This window comes from Physeter macrocephalus, chromosome 11 (assembly GCF_002837175.3).
Source record: "Physeter macrocephalus isolate SW-GA chromosome 11, ASM283717v5, whole genome shotgun sequence".
NCBI classification, from domain to species: Eukaryota; Metazoa; Chordata; class Mammalia; order Artiodactyla; family Physeteridae; genus Physeter; species Physeter macrocephalus.
In genome coordinates this window covers 154,831,509-154,849,793 of record NC_041224.1, presented here as the reverse complement: position 1 = coordinate 154,849,793, position 18,285 = coordinate 154,831,509, and the positions used below count along the sequence as shown (strand labels likewise).

Genomic DNA, 18,285 nt, shown 5'->3' with positions numbered 1-18,285 from the left:
GCGGAGCGGCTGGGCCCGTGAGCCATGGCCGCTGAGCCTGCGCGTCCGGAGCCTGTGCTCCGCAACGGGAGAGGCCACAACAGTGAGGCCCGCGTACCGCAAAAAAAAAAAAAGTAAGCAGGGCTGAGATTTCCCCTGAGGGTACTCCCCAAGCAAACCAAGTGAACAGGGCCCTAAGAAAACCAGTCATAGAGACTGAGGGCCTCCAAAGAAGAGGAAACTAGCATGACTCCCCATAACTCTGCCTCCACTGATGCTAGCTGAGGTGCTAGAAGCTGCAAGCATCCCAATGCACCAAAGCACAGCAAGGAAGTTCCTGGGAGAACCCAACCTATGTCTTTAGGAATTGGGGATGTACATAAATGAAGAGGCTTGTGTGCATTTTCTCTCTGGAAAATTCTGACTGTGGAGACTGGCTGGAGTGGCCCTTATAGCAGGATGAGATGCAGCCAGCTCACCACTGGTTTGCTAGCATGGACAGGAAAGTCCCATGGGGAGTAGGGGACACAGGGAAGTTGTCCAGAGAGTGCCTTGCTATGGTAGTGCAGGGTGGAGATCATGCAGAGAGCTTCCCAAGAACCCACAAATGTGCCCATGAAAGAGCCAGAGCTTGGCACCTGTCAGCCAAGGGCACCTGTCACACAGGACTTTACCATTTTCCCCCTAACACCTCTCCCCCAACCCTGATGTGGAGGAGCCACAGCAGAAAAGGAAGGTCAGAAAATCGGACCACACCCCACTCTCCTTGGTATGTGATCTTGAGCTAGGGGACAGGCCTGTGGAGGGAGAGGAGGGGTATTAAATTGGATATGAGATTGATTAAATTGGATGAGGTTTTGATTTGGAAAGAACCAGACTTTTTAGTGCCTGGAAATTGGTCTTAATTATAGAAATGAAACTGTTCTTGTGACTAACGGCGATGGGCAAGCCAAGGACTCTGCTTGAGATGCCATTAAGGGTGGAGAAGAGAAATTCACCATAATATGGTTGAAGGCAGTGAGGGGAGAAAAATAGAGCTGTTTCCTGATTGTCCCTCTTCGGGTTCAGCCCATTCAATAAATCAGTTATACAGGTAAACAAACAATTTCAACTACTCTAGAGCAATGAAGGTGAAACAGAGTGAGGTATTAGAAAGCGATGACTTGGGAGTGGGAAGCCTCCTCTAGGTTGGGGGGTCAGGGATGGCCTCTCCAGGGCGTGATGTTTGAGCTGAGAGGTGAAGTGATGAGCGTGTCCTGTAAAACATCCTGGAGATGAGTGTTTCAGGGAGAGAGGGAAGTGGGCATTAACTTAGCCTGTTCAAGGAGTAGAGAGGAGGCCAACGCAGCTGCAGTGTGGTGAGTGCCCCAGCAAGAGGTGAGATAGATCAGAGAGGCGGCCAGTCCTGCAGGGCTTTGGAGGCCAAGGTCAGGAGTTGTGGCTGTTTTTCAGCATTAGACTGGGTCTGTCCTTTGTGTGGTGTGGGTCCTTATAAACTGGTGCCTTCCCACCTGCTCGGTCCCTTTTCCTCTCTAGGAAGCAGTAGGCTGCAGAAATGCAGGGGCGGGTGGGGTGCTTGGGGGAGGCAGCCATGGTTGCCAGGCCTTTAGACTTTAGGGCAGGGGACCATGGTGTCAGTGATAAGCTGACTGTTGGGGGTACTAAGATGGGTGGCCGTTGGCATTCTAGCACCCCTGCCCTCTCCCTGCCAACACAAGAAGATGTGAGCACACTCACTGCATCGATCAGAAGCTCATAGAATCCCGAGGGAGTGAGGGGCTGGATGGGAGTCTAGGGAATGGATCTGAGCCGCAGGCTGGAGGACTGGATTTCATTCACTTCTTGGACACACGCTGTCTCCTTGAGTGACCTTATTCCAGATCCTTCATGTTTATTCCCCTGTGGAAGAGAAGACACCTCTTGTAGGATCCGCCGCCATCAACGCCTCAGGCCTAGGCTCGATCATGACTCAGCAGGAAGGGGATTAAGATCAAGGAAGGAGCTAAGGCGGCCGGCAGCGACAGGTCTCTGCCGGCCGCAGGATAGCCTAGTCCACTAGAGGGCGCGCGCCCCCAGGGGACCTTCTAGCGCTCCCGCGTCCCACGGCGGCGAAGGCAGGCGAGCTGCCCCGTGCTGCCCCAGCTCTAGCCGCACCCACGGCCGACGCCCCCAGTGGCTCGGGCGGGAAGCGAAGGGTCCAGGGCCCGGCCTTTGGGTCCTGTCTCTGTCATGCCGTTCTTGGTACCTCTCCTGACCTCCTTCAGACCTGCGAGGCTTCAGCCTTGGTCATCGAGCAGGGAGTTTGTCCCTGAGGTTAGGGGCGGGAGATAAACTCCGGACAGGTCAGCAGTTCAGCTTGCCCAGGACTAGAGGAAGGTGGCTTGGGTGCCCCTGTCCCGGCAGGCGTCATCTCGCCTACTAGCCCTCGGGCCGGCCCTGCGTCGCCCCCAGCTCCTCACGGGTTAACACCCCTCGCCGCCCGCTCGCTTCCCAGTGCCAAAGTGGGTGTTGCTGGAATTCCTCTCTCCCTCTCCCGTAATGAGGGGGCTGAGCTGTCCCTCCGAGGAGGGGGCACGGTGTGGATAAAAGAGACGAAAAATCAGGGGGAGATTTCCAAAAATAAAACCCTCCGGTTCCCATTCAGAAGGCTACAGTGACCGGGAGAAGGCGCGGCGGTGCGACAGCGGTGCCCACCCAGCTAGAGACGGAGCGCGGCCGCCGGGCTCATTGCGCGCAGCCCCGGGCCGCTCCCGCAGCCTGGCCCTCGCTCCTCGGAGAGCCTGGCCCGCAGTCTGATTCGGGACCCCCTAGACGGGGAGAGGCGGGCCACCGGGAGGGGACCGGAGCGCAGCCAGAGGGCGGCCAGGCGCACAGACTGCGAGCCCCGGGGCAGTTACCCGCGCGCGCCGCTTTCCGGGCGCCCCGGCGCCATGAGGCCCCCAGCCACCACCCGCTGTCCCGGGCGCGTCCTTCGGAACCCCTGGAGGAGCTTCTTGCCTCTCACCCTGGCTCTCTTCGTGGGCATGGGTCATGCTCAGAGGGACCCGGTGGGCAGTTACGAGCCGGCTGGAAGGGACGCGAGTCGGCTGCGGCGCCCCGGGGGCAGCCATCCCGCAGCGGCTACAGCCAAGGTGTACAGTCTGTTCCGGGAGCAGAACGTGCCTGTTCCGGGTTTGCCGCCCGCGGAGCGGACCCAACCTGGCTGGGGGAGCCCCAGCAGGCCCGCCGAGGCGGAGGCCAGGAGGCCGCCCCGCGCGCAGCAGCCGCGGCGAGTCCAGCCACCTGCGCAGACCTGGAGAAGCCGGGCCCTGCGCCAGCAGCAGTCCGCACCCCGGGCCCGGGCCCCCCCGGCTCTCCCGCGCCTCGGGACCACGCAGCGGCCGCGGGCTGCGCGAGGGCGGCTAACGGGGTGAGCAGGGGAGAGGGAAGCATGGGGGCTGGGGGAGCGAGGGCCGGTCTCCCGTACGCTCGTTCGTGGAGGGATGTGCAGGCTAGAGGAGAGGGAGCCGGGCTCTGCCTTTCGTCCCTCTGTCCTCAGTACTGCGGAGAAACAGACCGAGGTCCCGGAGCTGGGGCTCCCTCTGGCCCACTCTCAAAGAGTTGAGAGGAAAGAGAAACACCATCCACACCCTTTCGTACCCGCTCGCCCAGACCCGACGTTAATCCTTTCCCAAGGCGCCAGTGCATTCGCCCGCCCTCCTCCCTCCCGCCTCCAACCGGTGCCTGCTGACGCCCGTAGCGGTGCGGGGATCTGAAAGGGATCGGGGAGAGGGCAGCGGGGTGGGCGTTCCACGCGCTTGAGGCCCGGGGGAAGCTGAGCGGGCTTAGAGCGCGGGTAGGTGGAGGATGTCGGGGGCTCCAGAGCGCGAGGGCAGATGCATCTCCAGGAAGGAGGCTGGCAGCGAAGCCTGCGCAGGGGGACGAGTCTGTGGGTTGCGGCAGAGGTCGGCCTGGGCCCGCGGATGGCTGGACGTGGAAGTGGGTGTGGGATCGGGGGCACTTTGGGCAGGAAGCCTGCTCGCGATGTGGCTGTGGCACTGTGGGTCCGTGGGGGAGTGGGTCTGTGTGTGCCCTTGTGCAGCTAGGTGTCAGCGCGACTCGCGCACTTTGCAGGGCTAAGTCTCCCCCCTACCCTGAGACTACCAACTGCTTGCCGGGGGCTTCCTCGCAGCGTGGGAAAGGTTCCCCAGTAACCCCCGGCCCCGCTGAAGATCCTCATGGCTGCGGGAGGCTCAGTCTTGCCTGAGTATGACAGGTGCCTCCAGAATGGAGGGCACTGGAGACCCTGGGCAGTGCGGGGCTGCGTGGGGACACCATCAGGGAGGCTGGGAAGGAACCTGGCAGCCCTTCTCGGCTTGGGCCCTATTTGCCAGTTGGGTTCAGTCCCCTGGCTCGTAGCATGAAGGACACTGCAACCCCTGTTCTACTCCCGAGGATGTTCTTACTGCCTCTCCACTCACTATCTTCCTAGGCTGCAGCACTCTTCTCCTGTATTTCTCTGCTTAGAGAGACCTTCTTGACTGCTCCTGCCCCACCCTCTCTCTTCCTTCACCCTGCTCTACGTTTCTTCATAGCACTTATTCCCATTGGACATATTCTGTTTCTGTTTCTGCGTTTATGGTCTGGTCTCCCAGCCCACGCTAATGTAAGCTCTATGAAAAGAGAGGCTTTGTTTTGTGCATTGCTGTGTCACCGGTGCCTAGAACAGTGCTCGAATATAGTTGCTGCTTGTTAAGTATCTGTTGAGTGAGTGAATGAATTCCCCGCTGCCCTTGGAAGGCCCAGCTTAAGGCAGACAGAGTTAGACCCGAGCACTGCCAAGTCGCTTACACAGAGGATCAGTCAGTGGGTGGTAATGGCCTGTGCAACTGAATACATACTTCTTAAGAGCAAGTGTGCAGGGCCTGGGATAGGGGATGGGGCCCCGAGACAAAGGCGTTGTTCCTGCCAGGAGGGCAACTCAATTACTTCAAATCGAATTGGAGAAATGAACAGATAGGCACTGGTGAACATGGTTTCTAGTACCAGAAGCTTCATGTTAAGCATAAAGGAATGGACGGTTGTAGCTGACGAGTCTGGAGGAGAAGGAGGCCCTGTGAGCAGGAGCCCCTGGGGTTTGATGCACGGCACGTGGGGAAGCAGAGGGGAAGTGGCAGGAGTGGGGTCCCGAGGTGTAGCACTGCCCAAAGACAAGGGCTTTTTGCTGTTGGCACTGGCCTAGGGGCAGGACTGCACCCTGTTGTAGGGGAGCCACAGGGCTGAGGCTGGAGGCATAGGTTGAGCCAGATCATGGAGGAGCTTATACTGTCAGCATTCGGGTGGGAGTTGCGGGGAGATGGGATAGTGGAGTGGGGGTGGGAGGGTGCGCTATTCGCAGTTGTGAAATGAGGTGGTGATGAGCAAAGCAGATTGCCACCATGATAAGGCTGGTAGATGTACACAAGTGTGTAAGGACCTGGGCTGGGTGCCACCCACAATCACTTGCCACCCACAATCACTTGCCATATACAATCACTTGCCATATATCACATCACATGCTGGGTTTTGCTCCTCCCCCAGATTATTTTCTGCAGCTTTGATAAAGGGTGGGTTCCTCTGGCACTCCAGCTAGCCACTCCAAGTCATCTGGGGAGGGGCTGAGTGGCAATCTTGTCCATTGGCTTCCTCTCCCCAAGTCCATTCTAGCTCCTGGCTTCTGGCCAGGCTGGCCTCTCTGGCAGTTGCCTTGTGAATTGCTCAGGGCCAAGGGCTAAGTGCCACCTGCTGGTAAAGCTTGGAATTGCATCACCACTACGGGGGATTCTTCATTCAGCAAACGTTTGGAAGGTCTCCTAATATGCCCGGCACTTTGCTGGACCATGGGGATACAGCAGTGGCCAAGACAGCCTCTGTCTCCGTGGAACTTGCAATGTAGTGGGGTTTTATTGCACACAATGAAGATTTTAAGTGTGCACCAGGTACAGTGCTAGGTGTCTGGGACACAGTATAACCAGACCAGAAACAATTCTTGCACTATTGAAATTAGGGGACTTTTTAAGCCATTGTTTCCCAGCATTCAGTGTTTCTTAAGCTTAGCCTCACAGCATACCACCTTAATAATATTTTCCTCTATCTTTTCCTCCTTGTTCTATTATTTTCTTAAATTTATAAACTTAAAATAACAGGATTTTGTGTTTTATTTACTTTTAAGTATTTTATATTATGAAGTTTTATACAGACCTACAAAAAGTATTGGAAATAATACAACTAACAATCCAGCTTTTTCAAACCTTAATATTTGGGCCTATTTTGCTTCTGATTTTTTTTAGTCGAAATATCTTCTATAAATTTGTCTCCCTCTCTCCCCAGAGTTAACCACTACCTTGAATTTACCCATGATTCCAATCTATGTTTTTATACCATTACTACAGATGCATGCCTCCATAACATACACAATATTGTTTTGCATATTTTAAACTTAGATAAGTGGTACTATGCTGCATTATCCCTCTACAATTTGCTTTCTCCAATCCTCATTAGATGTTTGAAATTTAACTACATTAATATAATCAGCCCAAGTTTATTCATTTTAGTTGTTGGTTATTATGTCATTGTCTGAATATACCACAGTTTATTTATTCATCTTTCTGTTTTTGGACACTTAGATGAGTTACATATTTTGGTATTACAAACAGTGCTTGGCATTTTACTACATAAATAAATCCATTTTCAAGGACACTTTGTATCACTATCGTAAGCTGAAAATAGTACCACTTGTCATAAAGAGAAAACTGTAGGAAAACTGAAATGAAAACAAAATGTTCTCAAAGTCTAGTCAAATACCGTTATCATAGGAAGTTCAGCCCTGTAGTTCTCCCTGTTGGAAAGGGCAATTGGCAAGGGCTGGAGAGAGAACCTGGCATGAAGACCCAACCTCCAACAGAGATTTTTTCCCACTGGTCTAATCAGACTCGAACGATCACTAAAAAGGGAATCACTTTCTCGCTGTGTGATTCAGCATTGTTGCATGTTGTGATTATGGAAACGTCACACTCCCTTTCCTACCAGAAGTGTGCTGGGAAACATTGGATTAAGTGAAACAAAGAGGTATTAAAAGTAAACCACATGTCAGGCACTATGTTAGACTCTAGGGGCACAAAGAGGAATAAGAAAGAACCCTCAAGGTACTCAAGACAGAGGCATACACCAACAGCCTGAGGTAATCAGTGCTAAATGGTGTGGCGGCTGGAGAATGGGGAAGGCTGGGTAGATGTCAGGGGAGGTTTTACGCAAAGGAGGTGACATTTGATCTGGAAGTCTTGGAGCGGTGCCACGGATTTCAGTCGGCAAAGAAGAGAGGGTAGGCAGAGAGAGCAGCTTAAGCAAAGGCATCAAAATGTGCCCACATACAGTGCAGCTGGGGGACAACAAACTTCGTATATTTGGAGGATCATAGTTTTGGTTGTAGGTGGCCATGGAGATAAGGCGGGAAGGGGGGCAATTAGACTCCACAGGCAGGAGGGGTCCGGTTGGCTTTGTAGAGGCCAGTGGAGAGCCTTGAGGCGTCTATAACAAAGGACCAGTATGACCAGATTTGTTCCAGGTGGAACAGCAGCTGTCCTAGGCTGTTAGCCAGAGGGGTTGGGCAATGATGCTGGATACTGGGCTAATGTTTGCTGAGTGGTGTGGCCTGGAAGGCTGGGCTTATATAATCTCTGAGTGGTATCTTCCAGAGAGTCAGAACCACTGAGTCTTTGGCCCCAGCTAGTCAGGCTCATTTGCTCTCTCCAACTAGCGAGAGCCCACGGAATGGTATCTCCCATCGGGCACCTCCCTGAGCCTGTACCCGAGACTCTGGCTGGGCTCCTGTATCCCTCTCGAGTGCCCGCTTAGCCAAGCCCTGCCCCCCTGCTTGGCAGCTTTGATTCTGACCAGTTCTCACTGTGGCCCTGACGGCCTTGAGGGCTCTACCGGGGTCAGGCAGGGCAGGCCGAGCTGCTGCCTTCCTACAGTCGGCTCCGTAGCCATTCTGAAGGCATCTAGGGTACCAGCAGGCTCAGGGGGCCTCCTTGAGCTGGGCTCCACGCCATGACCTCTCAGCCAGGTGGGCCCCTCAGTCCGTGCTCTCTGGACTCCCACAGACCCTAGTTTTTAGAAAACGCCCAGGGCTTGCTGTCTGCTTCCTTCTCAGACCTCTCAGGCCTCTAAGAGGCCTTGTCACCACCAGAGGGGGTGATGACTCACCAATGGGTGGGTGGTCCCCCCTCCAGCCAAGGCACACACTCAGAAGCCCTGGCTGTGAGGACCAGCCCCTTCCCCAGAACCCAGTGACTTGGGCCCTGATGGGGGAGAGGCCTTCAGGGAACCAGGAAGCCGATGAAGGCAGAGGTCCAGAGGGGCTTCGAGGTGGCTGAAATGACACAGCCCTTGGCTGGGAGGACATTCTGGGGCCTCCCTGGGGGGCAGCTCCCCACAGCTTTGGGCCAAAGGGCCAGGAATGGGCCTCAGCTTTTTCAAGCTGCAGGAATTTATTTTGAATGTTTCGTAAGGTTTCAAAAACCACACAAGCTTTGGGGGCCACACAAACGTCAAACAAACTCCCAAGTGGGACCAGATGCTCACCATGCTGGCCACAAAGGTCACAGGAACGGCCCCCTGGTCTGTCCTTCACCCCACCCTTGGGCTCCGTACCTCTGCTGCCCCGCTCCCCCTGAGTTTCAGCGAGTGCTCAGTAGACAATTTCTGATGGCAATGGTGGCGTCTGTGAGGCAGAGCCAGGCCCAGCCTGAGCTGAGGGGTCAGGGCCCCAGAGGTCTTCTCCAAAGAGAGCCCTTCTCGGGAAGTCACCTCTGTCCGGGCATTTGGGTCTTTAGATTGACAGTCAGGGTGGGTGAAGGATACTGGTGCTGCAGGGGCCTCACTCAGCACCTGAGGGCAGAGTTTGGGTGAGTTGGGCGAGTGGCCCCGGTGGCAACTGCTGGTCAGTGTCTCCTGCAGGTGTCTCGGTGCCAGCACCAAGGCGTAGCTGGGGGAAGGACTATCTCCCACCAAGTAAGTCCTATCAGCCTGCCCAAATAAAAAGTGTGCTCACCACGCAGAGCAGCTTACCCCGAGTCCCCAGCCCCACCTTCCTACCAGCTTGCCACTTCCTCAGCTCCTCTTAAAGAGAAATGCTGGAGCTCCAGCTCCTCTGTCCCACCCAGTGCTCCGGCTGACCGTGTACCAGCCTGCCAGAGGGCTAAGGCTCCTCCCAGTGTGCATTTGTTGGCAGGTGATGCATATGTATGTCCTTAAGGCTGTTTTGGGTGTGTTTTCCAGCTTCCCTTGGATTATCAGCATTTGTTGGCAAGGGCCATGGTGATAATTTTTTGGTGAGAGGCCATGTGGATTTGGAGCGTGACTTAGAGTTGGGTCAACTGAGGTTTGAATCTGTCTCTGGCATTTACTTATTGTTTAGTCTTGGCAAGTGACTGAGCCACTCTGAACTTGCTTTTTGATCATCTTCGTGATGCCTGTGCCAGTGTGTCATGGGCTATATATCCTATCTCATTTAATCCTCACAACAACATTAAGCAGGTATTATTATCTCCATTGTACAGATGAAAAGAATGAGGCTTCCCAAGCTCATGCAGAGAATGACAGAGTCAGGATCCAATCTTAGATGCGAAGGACCCCAAAGCGCCCGCCCATGGGCCATGCGGCCTCCCTAGAGAAGGGGGACAGTGCCCGGCCTGGCAGAGTTCCCCCAGGCCCTGCCTGTAGAGGGTGGGACCATCAGAAAAGCTCTGTGAATAGTCCCGCTCTGAGCACCCTATGCTGACCCTGTTTTGGTGACCCCGCAGGAGGAATGTCTGCGGGGGACAGTGCTGCCCAGGATGGACAACAGCAAACAGTACCAATCACTGTATCAAACGTGAGTGCCTCCACCGCATCCACCCTCTCCCTCTCTCTTCCTTGAGCTGGGCGGGGCATGGGGACTCCAGAACCTGTGCGGGGAGCACAAGTGTCTTCCCCAATCTGCCTCCTGAGCAGGTAGCCCCTCTCCAGGGGGGAGGCAGTGGAAGAGAGGAGATTGAAAATGCCTCCAGGGCATTCCCTGGTGGTCTGGTGGTTAGGACTGGCGCTTTCATTGCCAAGGTCCTGGGTTCAATCCCTGGTTGGGGAACTAAGATCCCACAAGCTGCATGGCATGGCGAAAAAAAAAAAGGCTCCAACTGAAGATGACTTTTCAAATAAAATCCCCGCTCTTGTTTGTAAAACTTCCTATATTCCGCACCTGCTGCTCCACTGTGTTGGGGCTCCTCCCCAACTTGCCCTGTGGTGCTCACATACCCCTGTGGTCTGCGGAACACACCTGGCCCCAGAGCCTCTGCATCGCACATTCCTGGGGGGACCACTCCCAGCGCCGTGCTAGGGGAATCCACCTCTCCTCTGGCCCCTGGCGGGCATCCTACCAGGACGGTCAGATGAGGCTTTGATCCTGTGTCTGGAGCAGTCTTCCTTTGGACCACTCCAAAGCCTGGCAGACTGGCCCAGATGAGAAGAAAGAGGGTAGTCATCTTAGTTATGTGGAGACCAAGGAGTGAGGTAGGAAGAGCCGGGCTCTGTGCTCTAGCCTCCACTGATGGCGCCCTCGGAGGAGGTGACAGCAACACGAGAGCCAGTAGCTATGCAGCGCTCGCTCTGTGCAAGACTCACTTCACACGTCCTGTGGGGCGGGGAGAGCCACTCACCTTTTGGCAGGTGAGGAAACTGGGGCACAGACAAGTCACGTGCTCAAGGTCACATGGCCTGGAAACGGCGGGATTTGAACTCAGGTAACCTGACTCTAGGGTCCCTCTTCTTAATCTCCACACTCTGCTGCCAGATATCTTACCTCATCTTTCTGGACCTCACTTTCTGCATCTGTGAACTGGGGATGGCCGTGTACTACTATTTCCTTTGTTACTCCTCCTCTACCTCCTATTACTACTACCACCATCACCTCTACCATTACTACTACTACTACTACCTCTACTACCATCACTACTACTACTACCTCTACTACCGTCACTACTACTACAGCTGCTGCTGATGCTATTACCACTACTACCACCATTACTACTACTACCACCATTACTACTACCACTACTACTACCACCTCTACTACCATCATTACTACTACAGCTGCTGCTGCTGCTGCTACTACCACTACTACCACCATTACTACTACTACCACCATCACCACTATCACTACTACTACTACCACCTCTACTACCATCATTACTACTACAGCTGCTGCTGCTGCTGCTACCACTACTACCACCATTACTACTGCTACCACCATTACTACTATAACAACTACTACTACTACTAGCTAACAGCCGAGGATTTACTATACGCCCAACACTGTGCTAAGCTCTTCACATACATCATCTTAGTTAAGTCTCCCAATCCTATAACATGAGTATTTACTGATCATCTATCCTGCTTATAGTCGAGGAAACCGAGGCTCAGTTTGGTTAGGAAACGTGCCCGAGGAGACAGTAGTACTCCGAGTCCTGGAGCTGAGGCCCGGGGTGGGGTTTGGGGCTGGAGATGAAGAGGAGGGCCCATAAGTTCTATAGAGCTTAGCAGAGAGTGTTGCTGAGGTTTGAGTTGAAGTTGGGGAGGGTGGCTTCAGAGCGGGTGGGCTTCTCCACAGCTGCCCGAGGGGTCTGGGCATGGGCCTCGCTCTGGCCCTTCAGCCCTGAAGGTTCTCGGTTTCCTAACTTTCTAATGACTTTGCAGCTCATTCTCTGCCAATCTGGGGTTTCAACACTGGAAACTCGAGGTTGGGTGAATCTGCAGATCGTCAGAATTGACGTGTGTGTGCACACTCGTGCCCTGAGCAGCGGGTGCTGCTCCAGCCTGCTGTCAGTATCCACTCCACCCCAGGGGACCTCAGCCCCATTGTTTCTCTCCCCAGCCCTCCGCTGCTCCCCTGGTCATAACTGTGACCCTGGCACACAGGCTGGCAGCGCTCCTGGAGGAATTGCCACTGGGCCTTAGCCTTTCCCACACGAAGTTGGCTTGCCCACTGAAGGTCTGTGTGCTAATTAGCTGGGCCCAGCGCTGTTTGCTTGCTGCTATTTTGCTGCTGATGACCCTGATGAGAACCATGTGGGCAGTGGGGTGTTGGCCCTGGATGGCTAGGTCCGGAGCTCTGTCAAATATGGGGCTCTTGGTTCCACGCCCTGTCAGCTGGCTCTCCTGCTTCCCCCGTGGTTTGCGTCTCCCTATCCCCTCCCCAAAGCTGCCCTTCTGGCTGGAGCAGAGGCTGCCAATGCCGGGGAATGCTCAGGACTCTGGCCTAGTGGTTTCCCACATGTGGGGTGTCTCTCCTGGCCTGGCCGCGGGGCGGTGGTGACAGGGAGGGGTGTGTGACATCCCCCCAACTGCCAAGAATAAAGTCTAGTCCCAGAACAGTGTGGTGACTCAATCCATCCCCTGGTCTCTCCCAGATATCTGTGGGTCCAACCCACTGCCCATGCGTAGCGAGTGATGGACTTTGTCCCCTGGACCACCCCTGACTCCCACTTGCCCCCTCTCACAGACTCCTAGGGTGCTGTAACATACCAGCCATCTCCTTGGCAAGCCCCTTTCTTCATCCCTGTCCAGTCACTGGACCTTGGGGACCCACTGTGTCTGCAGGTGTCCACTGCTAGAAGCCCAGCTTCTCTCTGCACCCTGGAGGGGTCTGGAGCTGTGCCTCCATCTCCTCCTCTGGTCTTGGTATCTGCCTTTCCTTCTGTGGCTTTGCCAGCTCTGCCACACAATTTGTGTGTTTATGTATTTGTGGAGGCAGCTGACTGGGGCCTGCCAGCCCTCTCAGCTGAGGGGAAGCACTGTAGGGTGTGGGGTGCCGGGGTCCTGTTTACAGTTAGGGTTTTTGGAAGACTATACAGTCTTCCCAGACTGGCTCGCCCCAATGCACACACAGCCTTTGGGAGGCTTCTGAAGGCTCACACTGCAGAAGAGGATTTGAAGAATTCTTTGGCTTCTCATTTTATCTCAGCTTAGATGCACGGGGGCTGGGGCTGTTCTGGGGAGAAGGCTATTGAGGAGGGGGCTAAGTGGATTACCATCTTCCCCTCCACCCCAGCAGTAAGGCTCCATCCAAGTTAAGAGCATGTGCTTTAGATTCTGGTGCCACATTCAACGAGTCATGGATTTGAATCCCAGCTCTGTGTCCTCAGGCAAGTGCCTGGCCCTCTTCCAGCCATAGCGCCTCACCTATTAAGTGGGTATAACAATCTTTATAGAGCTGTTTTTGAGAATTAATAATAATAACACACTGCAGCTCTTACTGTGCATCAGAACTTTATTATTAATTTTTCATCCTCACAACAACCCTGTAAACTAGATTTGATCTTTATCCCCATTTACAGATGAGGTTAACTATTTGTCCAAGTCATGCAGCTGGCAATCAGTAGAGCCTGGGTGTGAATCCAGGTAGCCTGCTCCAGAGGATAGGGCTTAACACCGTGCTCCTGGGAAACGAGCACGTGTGTGTAGAGAGCCTGGAACATGGTAAGTTTAGTTGTTATTTTAACCTAGACCCAGGAGGCTGTGCTGCCTGCCTGGGTTTAAATGCCAACTCCATCACTTAGCTACAGGACCCTGGGCAAGATGCTTAAGCTTTCTGTGCCTCAGTTTCTTTTCCTGTGAAATATGACTAATATTAGTCCCTGCCTCAGAGAATTCTAAGGAACAAATGAGATAACTTAGGGCAAGTGTTTCGTTCAAGGCCTGGCATGTTCTGTGTGTTCTGTACATGTCTGGCCTTGATGTTGAGAGCAGGGACTGTGTCTAACAGCCCATAACATGCAGCACAGTGGCAAGTGTTCATTGGATGCAAGGTAAAGGCTCAACAAGAATGTGCTGAATAACACAGGGCCTTTCCCAGGCCTGTGCAGAGAAGTCCCCTTCTGCTGCCCCGGATTCATCAGCCCTTTGGGAAAACTCCCCACGATGCTCAGGAGACCCTGGAATGGCCTAGGCATTTGTGCTTGCCTTTCAGTCCCAAGCCTGTGTGCGCATGCCTCCTGGGCCACATCTCAGTGCTGTGAAGACCCTCATCCCTCCTGATCTGGGCTTCTCCTGGGCTTCCCTGAGGGAGTTCCCCTGGCCCACCCATCCCAGCCCTGTAAATGACCCCATCCCAAAGGGCAAGACTATAGCCACCCAACTTTGGAGCCAGAATCCCCGAGTTCAAACCGTTGCTCCATCACTTACTAGCATGGTGATCTCAGGCACGTTGCAGGACTGCTCTAAGCCTCAGTTTCTCCATATGTCAAATGAGGATCAGAATAGCACCTGTAGTAGTTATAAGAATCTACAGAGGAGATATATGCAAAGAAATCGACCTCATAATGGTAAGTGCTGAACAAATGTTGGGGAAAAGGGTCAGGGCAGGGGTGGGATTTGCAGGTTCTTTACTGACTGGTTAGGAACTGCCAGAAGCCAGAGGCTTGAGTCTACATATGGCTCATCTCTGGATGAACCATCCGATGAAACTCAGCAGTTGGTGGGAGTGGTGGAGAGGAAAATGGAAGGTGTTAAGGGGGATAATCACATGACTTCAGTGGAGACCCAACTAACATGAAGGGTACAGACCTAGCAAGAGACACTGCCCACCTCTCCCCTGACCATGTAGAGGTACCTTAGATCCTCCTGGTAAGCAGGTGTATGCCCCCAAGGCTTTTTGCTTAAAGGAGTATTTAGGAGATGCTTTTATTCAGGGGGTCCTGAAGCCAGGGGCTGTATCCTGTTGATACCAGCAGAGTGCCTATTTGATACATGTTTGTTAAAGGACTGAGTGGGTGAATGATTTCACAGGTGACCTGGAGGTTTTCTTCTGCCTTCCTCAGCTGCCTCTTGTCACCTCCTTGGTTGGCTTCTCCTTTTCTACCTAACATCTTGATGTTGGGCTGCCTCAGGACTTTCCCCAGATCTTCTAAATCCCTCACGCAAAGAGGGGGCCATATGAAGCAAGCATAGCATTAATTCCCCCCCCCATTATTGAGTACTAGTAGACACTGTGCCAGACAATGAACACGCAACAATAAGAGTGGCAATGCTCACCCTGTGCCAGGGACCACGCTAAACCCTTCAACTCCCTTCACCCTGTGAGTGGTCATCACATCACTCTCTGTCCGGCCCCCTCCTGTGTCCCTGGCTGCTGTTTCTCCTCTACCCAGCTACTAAACATTGGGTTTCCCAGGACCGAGTTCTGGGTCCTCTTATTTTCTTTCTCACTGCACTGCTCCTGGAATGATCTAATGCATTCTCATGGATGTAAACATCATCTCTGGGCTGATGACACTCAGATTTATACACATCTTCAGCCAGACTTCTCCTCCAACCTCCAGGCTCCTTTCGTCCTGCCGCCTCCTCGACATCTGCTCTTGATGCCTCCCAGCCACCCCCCACCCCAACTTGTCCCAAGCGAGCGCATCGTTTCCCTCCCTCTGAGCCAATATTCCTGCCCAGGTCTTACCCATCCTGATAGCGGCATCTCCATCTGTGTGAATGCTTAAGCCAGACCATTCAGGACACCTCTTCTTGCTCAGGCTTCTATCCAGTCCATCCCTGAGCCCTGTTTGCCTTACTTCCTAAATCTCGTGAGAGTCTGTTTGCTTCCCGCGCCCCCCCGCTGCTTCTCTAGTTCCGGGCACCAGCATGCTCTCCTGGGTGACTGACTGCAGCTGGCTGACTGCTCCCACTGGCCCCTTACTCTCCAGTTCTTTCTCTGTAAATTAGATCGTAACGCATCCCTACTGAAACCTTCCTGGGGCGGTGTGTCCAGCCTCGTCTGTCAGCCCCTCACTCACCAGATCCAGCCTGGGTTCCTGGAATGTGCTGCCCCCAGGCTGTTGCACCTGTTGCTCTCTCTGTTTGCTTTTCCTGTCTCTTTATGCGGCTGCTCCTCGTCTTCGTTTCCAGCTCCCCTAACCGCTCTGTCTAGAGCTGCCCCCAACCGGCTTGTTATTCTGGATCCCAGCCCCTATATTGTTTCTTCCACCATTCATATCCCAATTTCTCTTCCTCTGCTTGTTTTTTTGCTTGTTTTATGAATTTCTCTAAGTTGGGGGCTCCATGAAGAAAAAGACACTGTCTGTCTTGCTTACCATCCTAAGCAAACAGTAAATGTTGGACGCATGCTGAGACTCAGAGGTGAAGGAACTTGCCTGAGGTCGTGGGGTTGGAATTCAAATGCAGGTCTCTTTGACTATAAGGCTGCTCTCTCCTCCACACTTCTGCCCTCGCCTTCATTGAGTTGTAAATGGGAATGGTGTATTCTTCCCCTCTCAACTTTCATGGGTCCTGGGCACGGAGCTGGTGTGGCTGAAGAAGGGCTTGGATGGCTCCATGTCAGCCACAGAACTGTCTTCCATGCCCTGGAGCTGCTCCCCTGGAAAAGGCTGGGTCCCCGGGCTTGTCCCTGATGGGGGCTGCTCCAGTACCCCATCTTCTCTCATCTCCCCGGCCTCTCTGGCACTGAGGCCTTTAAATCCCTGCCTCCTCCCAGACAAAGCCCTCAGGGCTGTGATGGGGATGGACAGGTAACTCATCTGCTCTAGGGCAGGAGCTACAGGCAAACCCAGACCTCTGCCCTGGGCCACGAGCCCTGCCCAGTGGTCCCCTCCTCATGCCTGCTGGAGCCGGTGGGAATTGGGGCTGCTCTCTGCCCCAACCCCTGGCCCCCAACTGGCCCAGTATCTCAGTGTTTGTTAATGCAATTAGCAGGGCGGTCCATGCTGAGAGGCTGGGGCCAAGGTCTGACTCACAACCCTCCTTCCTCCCCTCCGGCCGCCAAACGGTAGAGGCCCTCTCGGCCTGCCAGACGGCGTCTGCAGAGTGTGCGCAAGGGGCCAAGAACGGCATCTTTCTCTCATTAAAGGCTTTTATGTGAACACAACTGCTATTTTGGAGCAGGGCGCTTGGCTGGCGCCCGAGCCCCAGTGCTGTTTCCAGCCATCCTGAGCTGCAACCCCAGAACAGCTGTGGTGGGAGTGGGCCGAATCCTTGAGGACCTGACTTCTCCCACAGCCTGGGGGCTCGGTGCTGAGGTCGGGGCTTGGGGGACACAGCCCCTGGGCAGAGCTTGGGTGTGGAGAGAAAGAGTCCTCAGTGGATTCCGAGGGTGTGTGAAGGCCAGTGAGGGATTTCCTGGCCTCGGGGAGCTCTGACATCAGGGTCCCCTTTCTGTGGAAACCAAAGGTCAAGGCTGTGAAGAAACAGCTCAACGTCACAGGTAGACGCCCAGTTAAGTGAATTCCAAGGGCAAACTGAGGCCTCCAGGTAGGGGTCTAAGGTGAGGGGGCACCCAGGGAAGGGCAGCACTGAGGGTGGTAGGTGACCGTCCTGCCTAGAAAGGCCTCTGGGTGTGGAAGGGACAAGGCCCCATCCTGAGGGAGGGATCAGGTACTCAGTGGGGTGGTCCTTAGTGTCCCACTGACACAGAGTTTAGGAAAGATGGAGGTTTAATCTGAGGACCAGCTGATCCTCAGGCATGGGGGTGCTGGGCCCAGAGTCTAATCTGGAAGGTAGGTTCATCTCCCAGACAGGAGGGCCTGATACTGGAGGCCTCGGAGGAGGGCACAGGCTTAAGGGGCCCACCCTAAAGTCGGTGCCTCACCTAATGGAATTGACGGAGGGAGAAGGCATCTCTAGATCCCAGGAGAGAGAGCTGATGACGAAAGCCCTACCTGGCCGGGGTGGAAGGAGGTAGAGAGGGGACGGGCTGTATTTAACACCTGAAGAGCAGCCCTGCCTCTGCACCACAGTGCTTGGGGCGTTTCTCTAACCAGGGCCCGCCTTGTCATTGCCTTTTCCTGGGAAAAAGGTCATGGCAGAGAAGTTCAGAAGCCCTCTTGCTTCTGCCACTAGGTGTGTGGTTTTTTTGTTTTTTAACTTAGCATTGATGTCCAATACAACTTTCTGTGGAAATGTTCTATATCTTGCCATCCAACATGGTAGCCATGAGCCACATGTGGCTATTGAGCCCTTGAAATGTGTCTAGTGCAACTGAGGAACTGAATTTTAAATTTTATTTAATCAATTTCCATTTCAACAGCCATATATAGCTCATGGCTACAGCATTAGACGGCACTGGACAGCACAGCTTTAGAGAGTACAAAGTACTTCCATGATCTCTGTTGAGACTCACACAACTCTTTGAGGCAGGAATTGTCAGACCCATTTTATGGATGAGACAGCTGAGGCACTGGTTGAGGCATCTCAGTGAGACGAGACGCGCCCAAGGTCACGCAGCTGGGATGTGGCTGAGCGGGGTGGAGGGTG

The 18,285-nt window shown here is 54.1% G+C and overlaps 1 protein-coding gene and 1 long non-coding RNA gene across 5 annotated transcripts in view; one reads left to right on the top strand and one right to left on the bottom strand.

The window, feature by feature from the left end:
* The window catches only part of LOC102974997 (uncharacterized), a 21,324-nt gene extending 18,253 nt beyond the window's left edge, over positions 1-3,071 (bottom strand). For all 3 annotated transcript variants that reach the window (XR_002893282.2, XR_008618712.1, XR_448393.3), the window contains exons 1-2: positions 2,984-3,071; positions 1,717-1,878 (exon numbers count right to left, since the gene is read on the bottom strand). This is a non-coding gene — a long non-coding RNA (uncharacterized lncRNA). The remainder of the gene's footprint in view (positions 1-1,716; positions 1,879-2,983) is intronic.
* Positions 2,624-18,285, top strand: part of LTBP2 (latent transforming growth factor beta binding protein 2) — a 99,952-nt gene continuing 84,290 nt past the window's right edge. The window contains exons 1-2 of one of the 2 annotated variants that reach the window (XM_055088616.1): positions 2,624-3,388; positions 9,801-9,871. In XM_055088616.1, coding sequence (XP_054944591.1) covers positions 2,910-3,388; positions 9,801-9,871 — 550 coding nt within the window. In that variant the 5' untranslated portion in view covers positions 2,624-2,909. The remainder of the gene's footprint in view (positions 3,389-9,800; positions 9,872-18,285) is intronic. The other variant, XM_024133436.3, reaches the window with a different exon arrangement.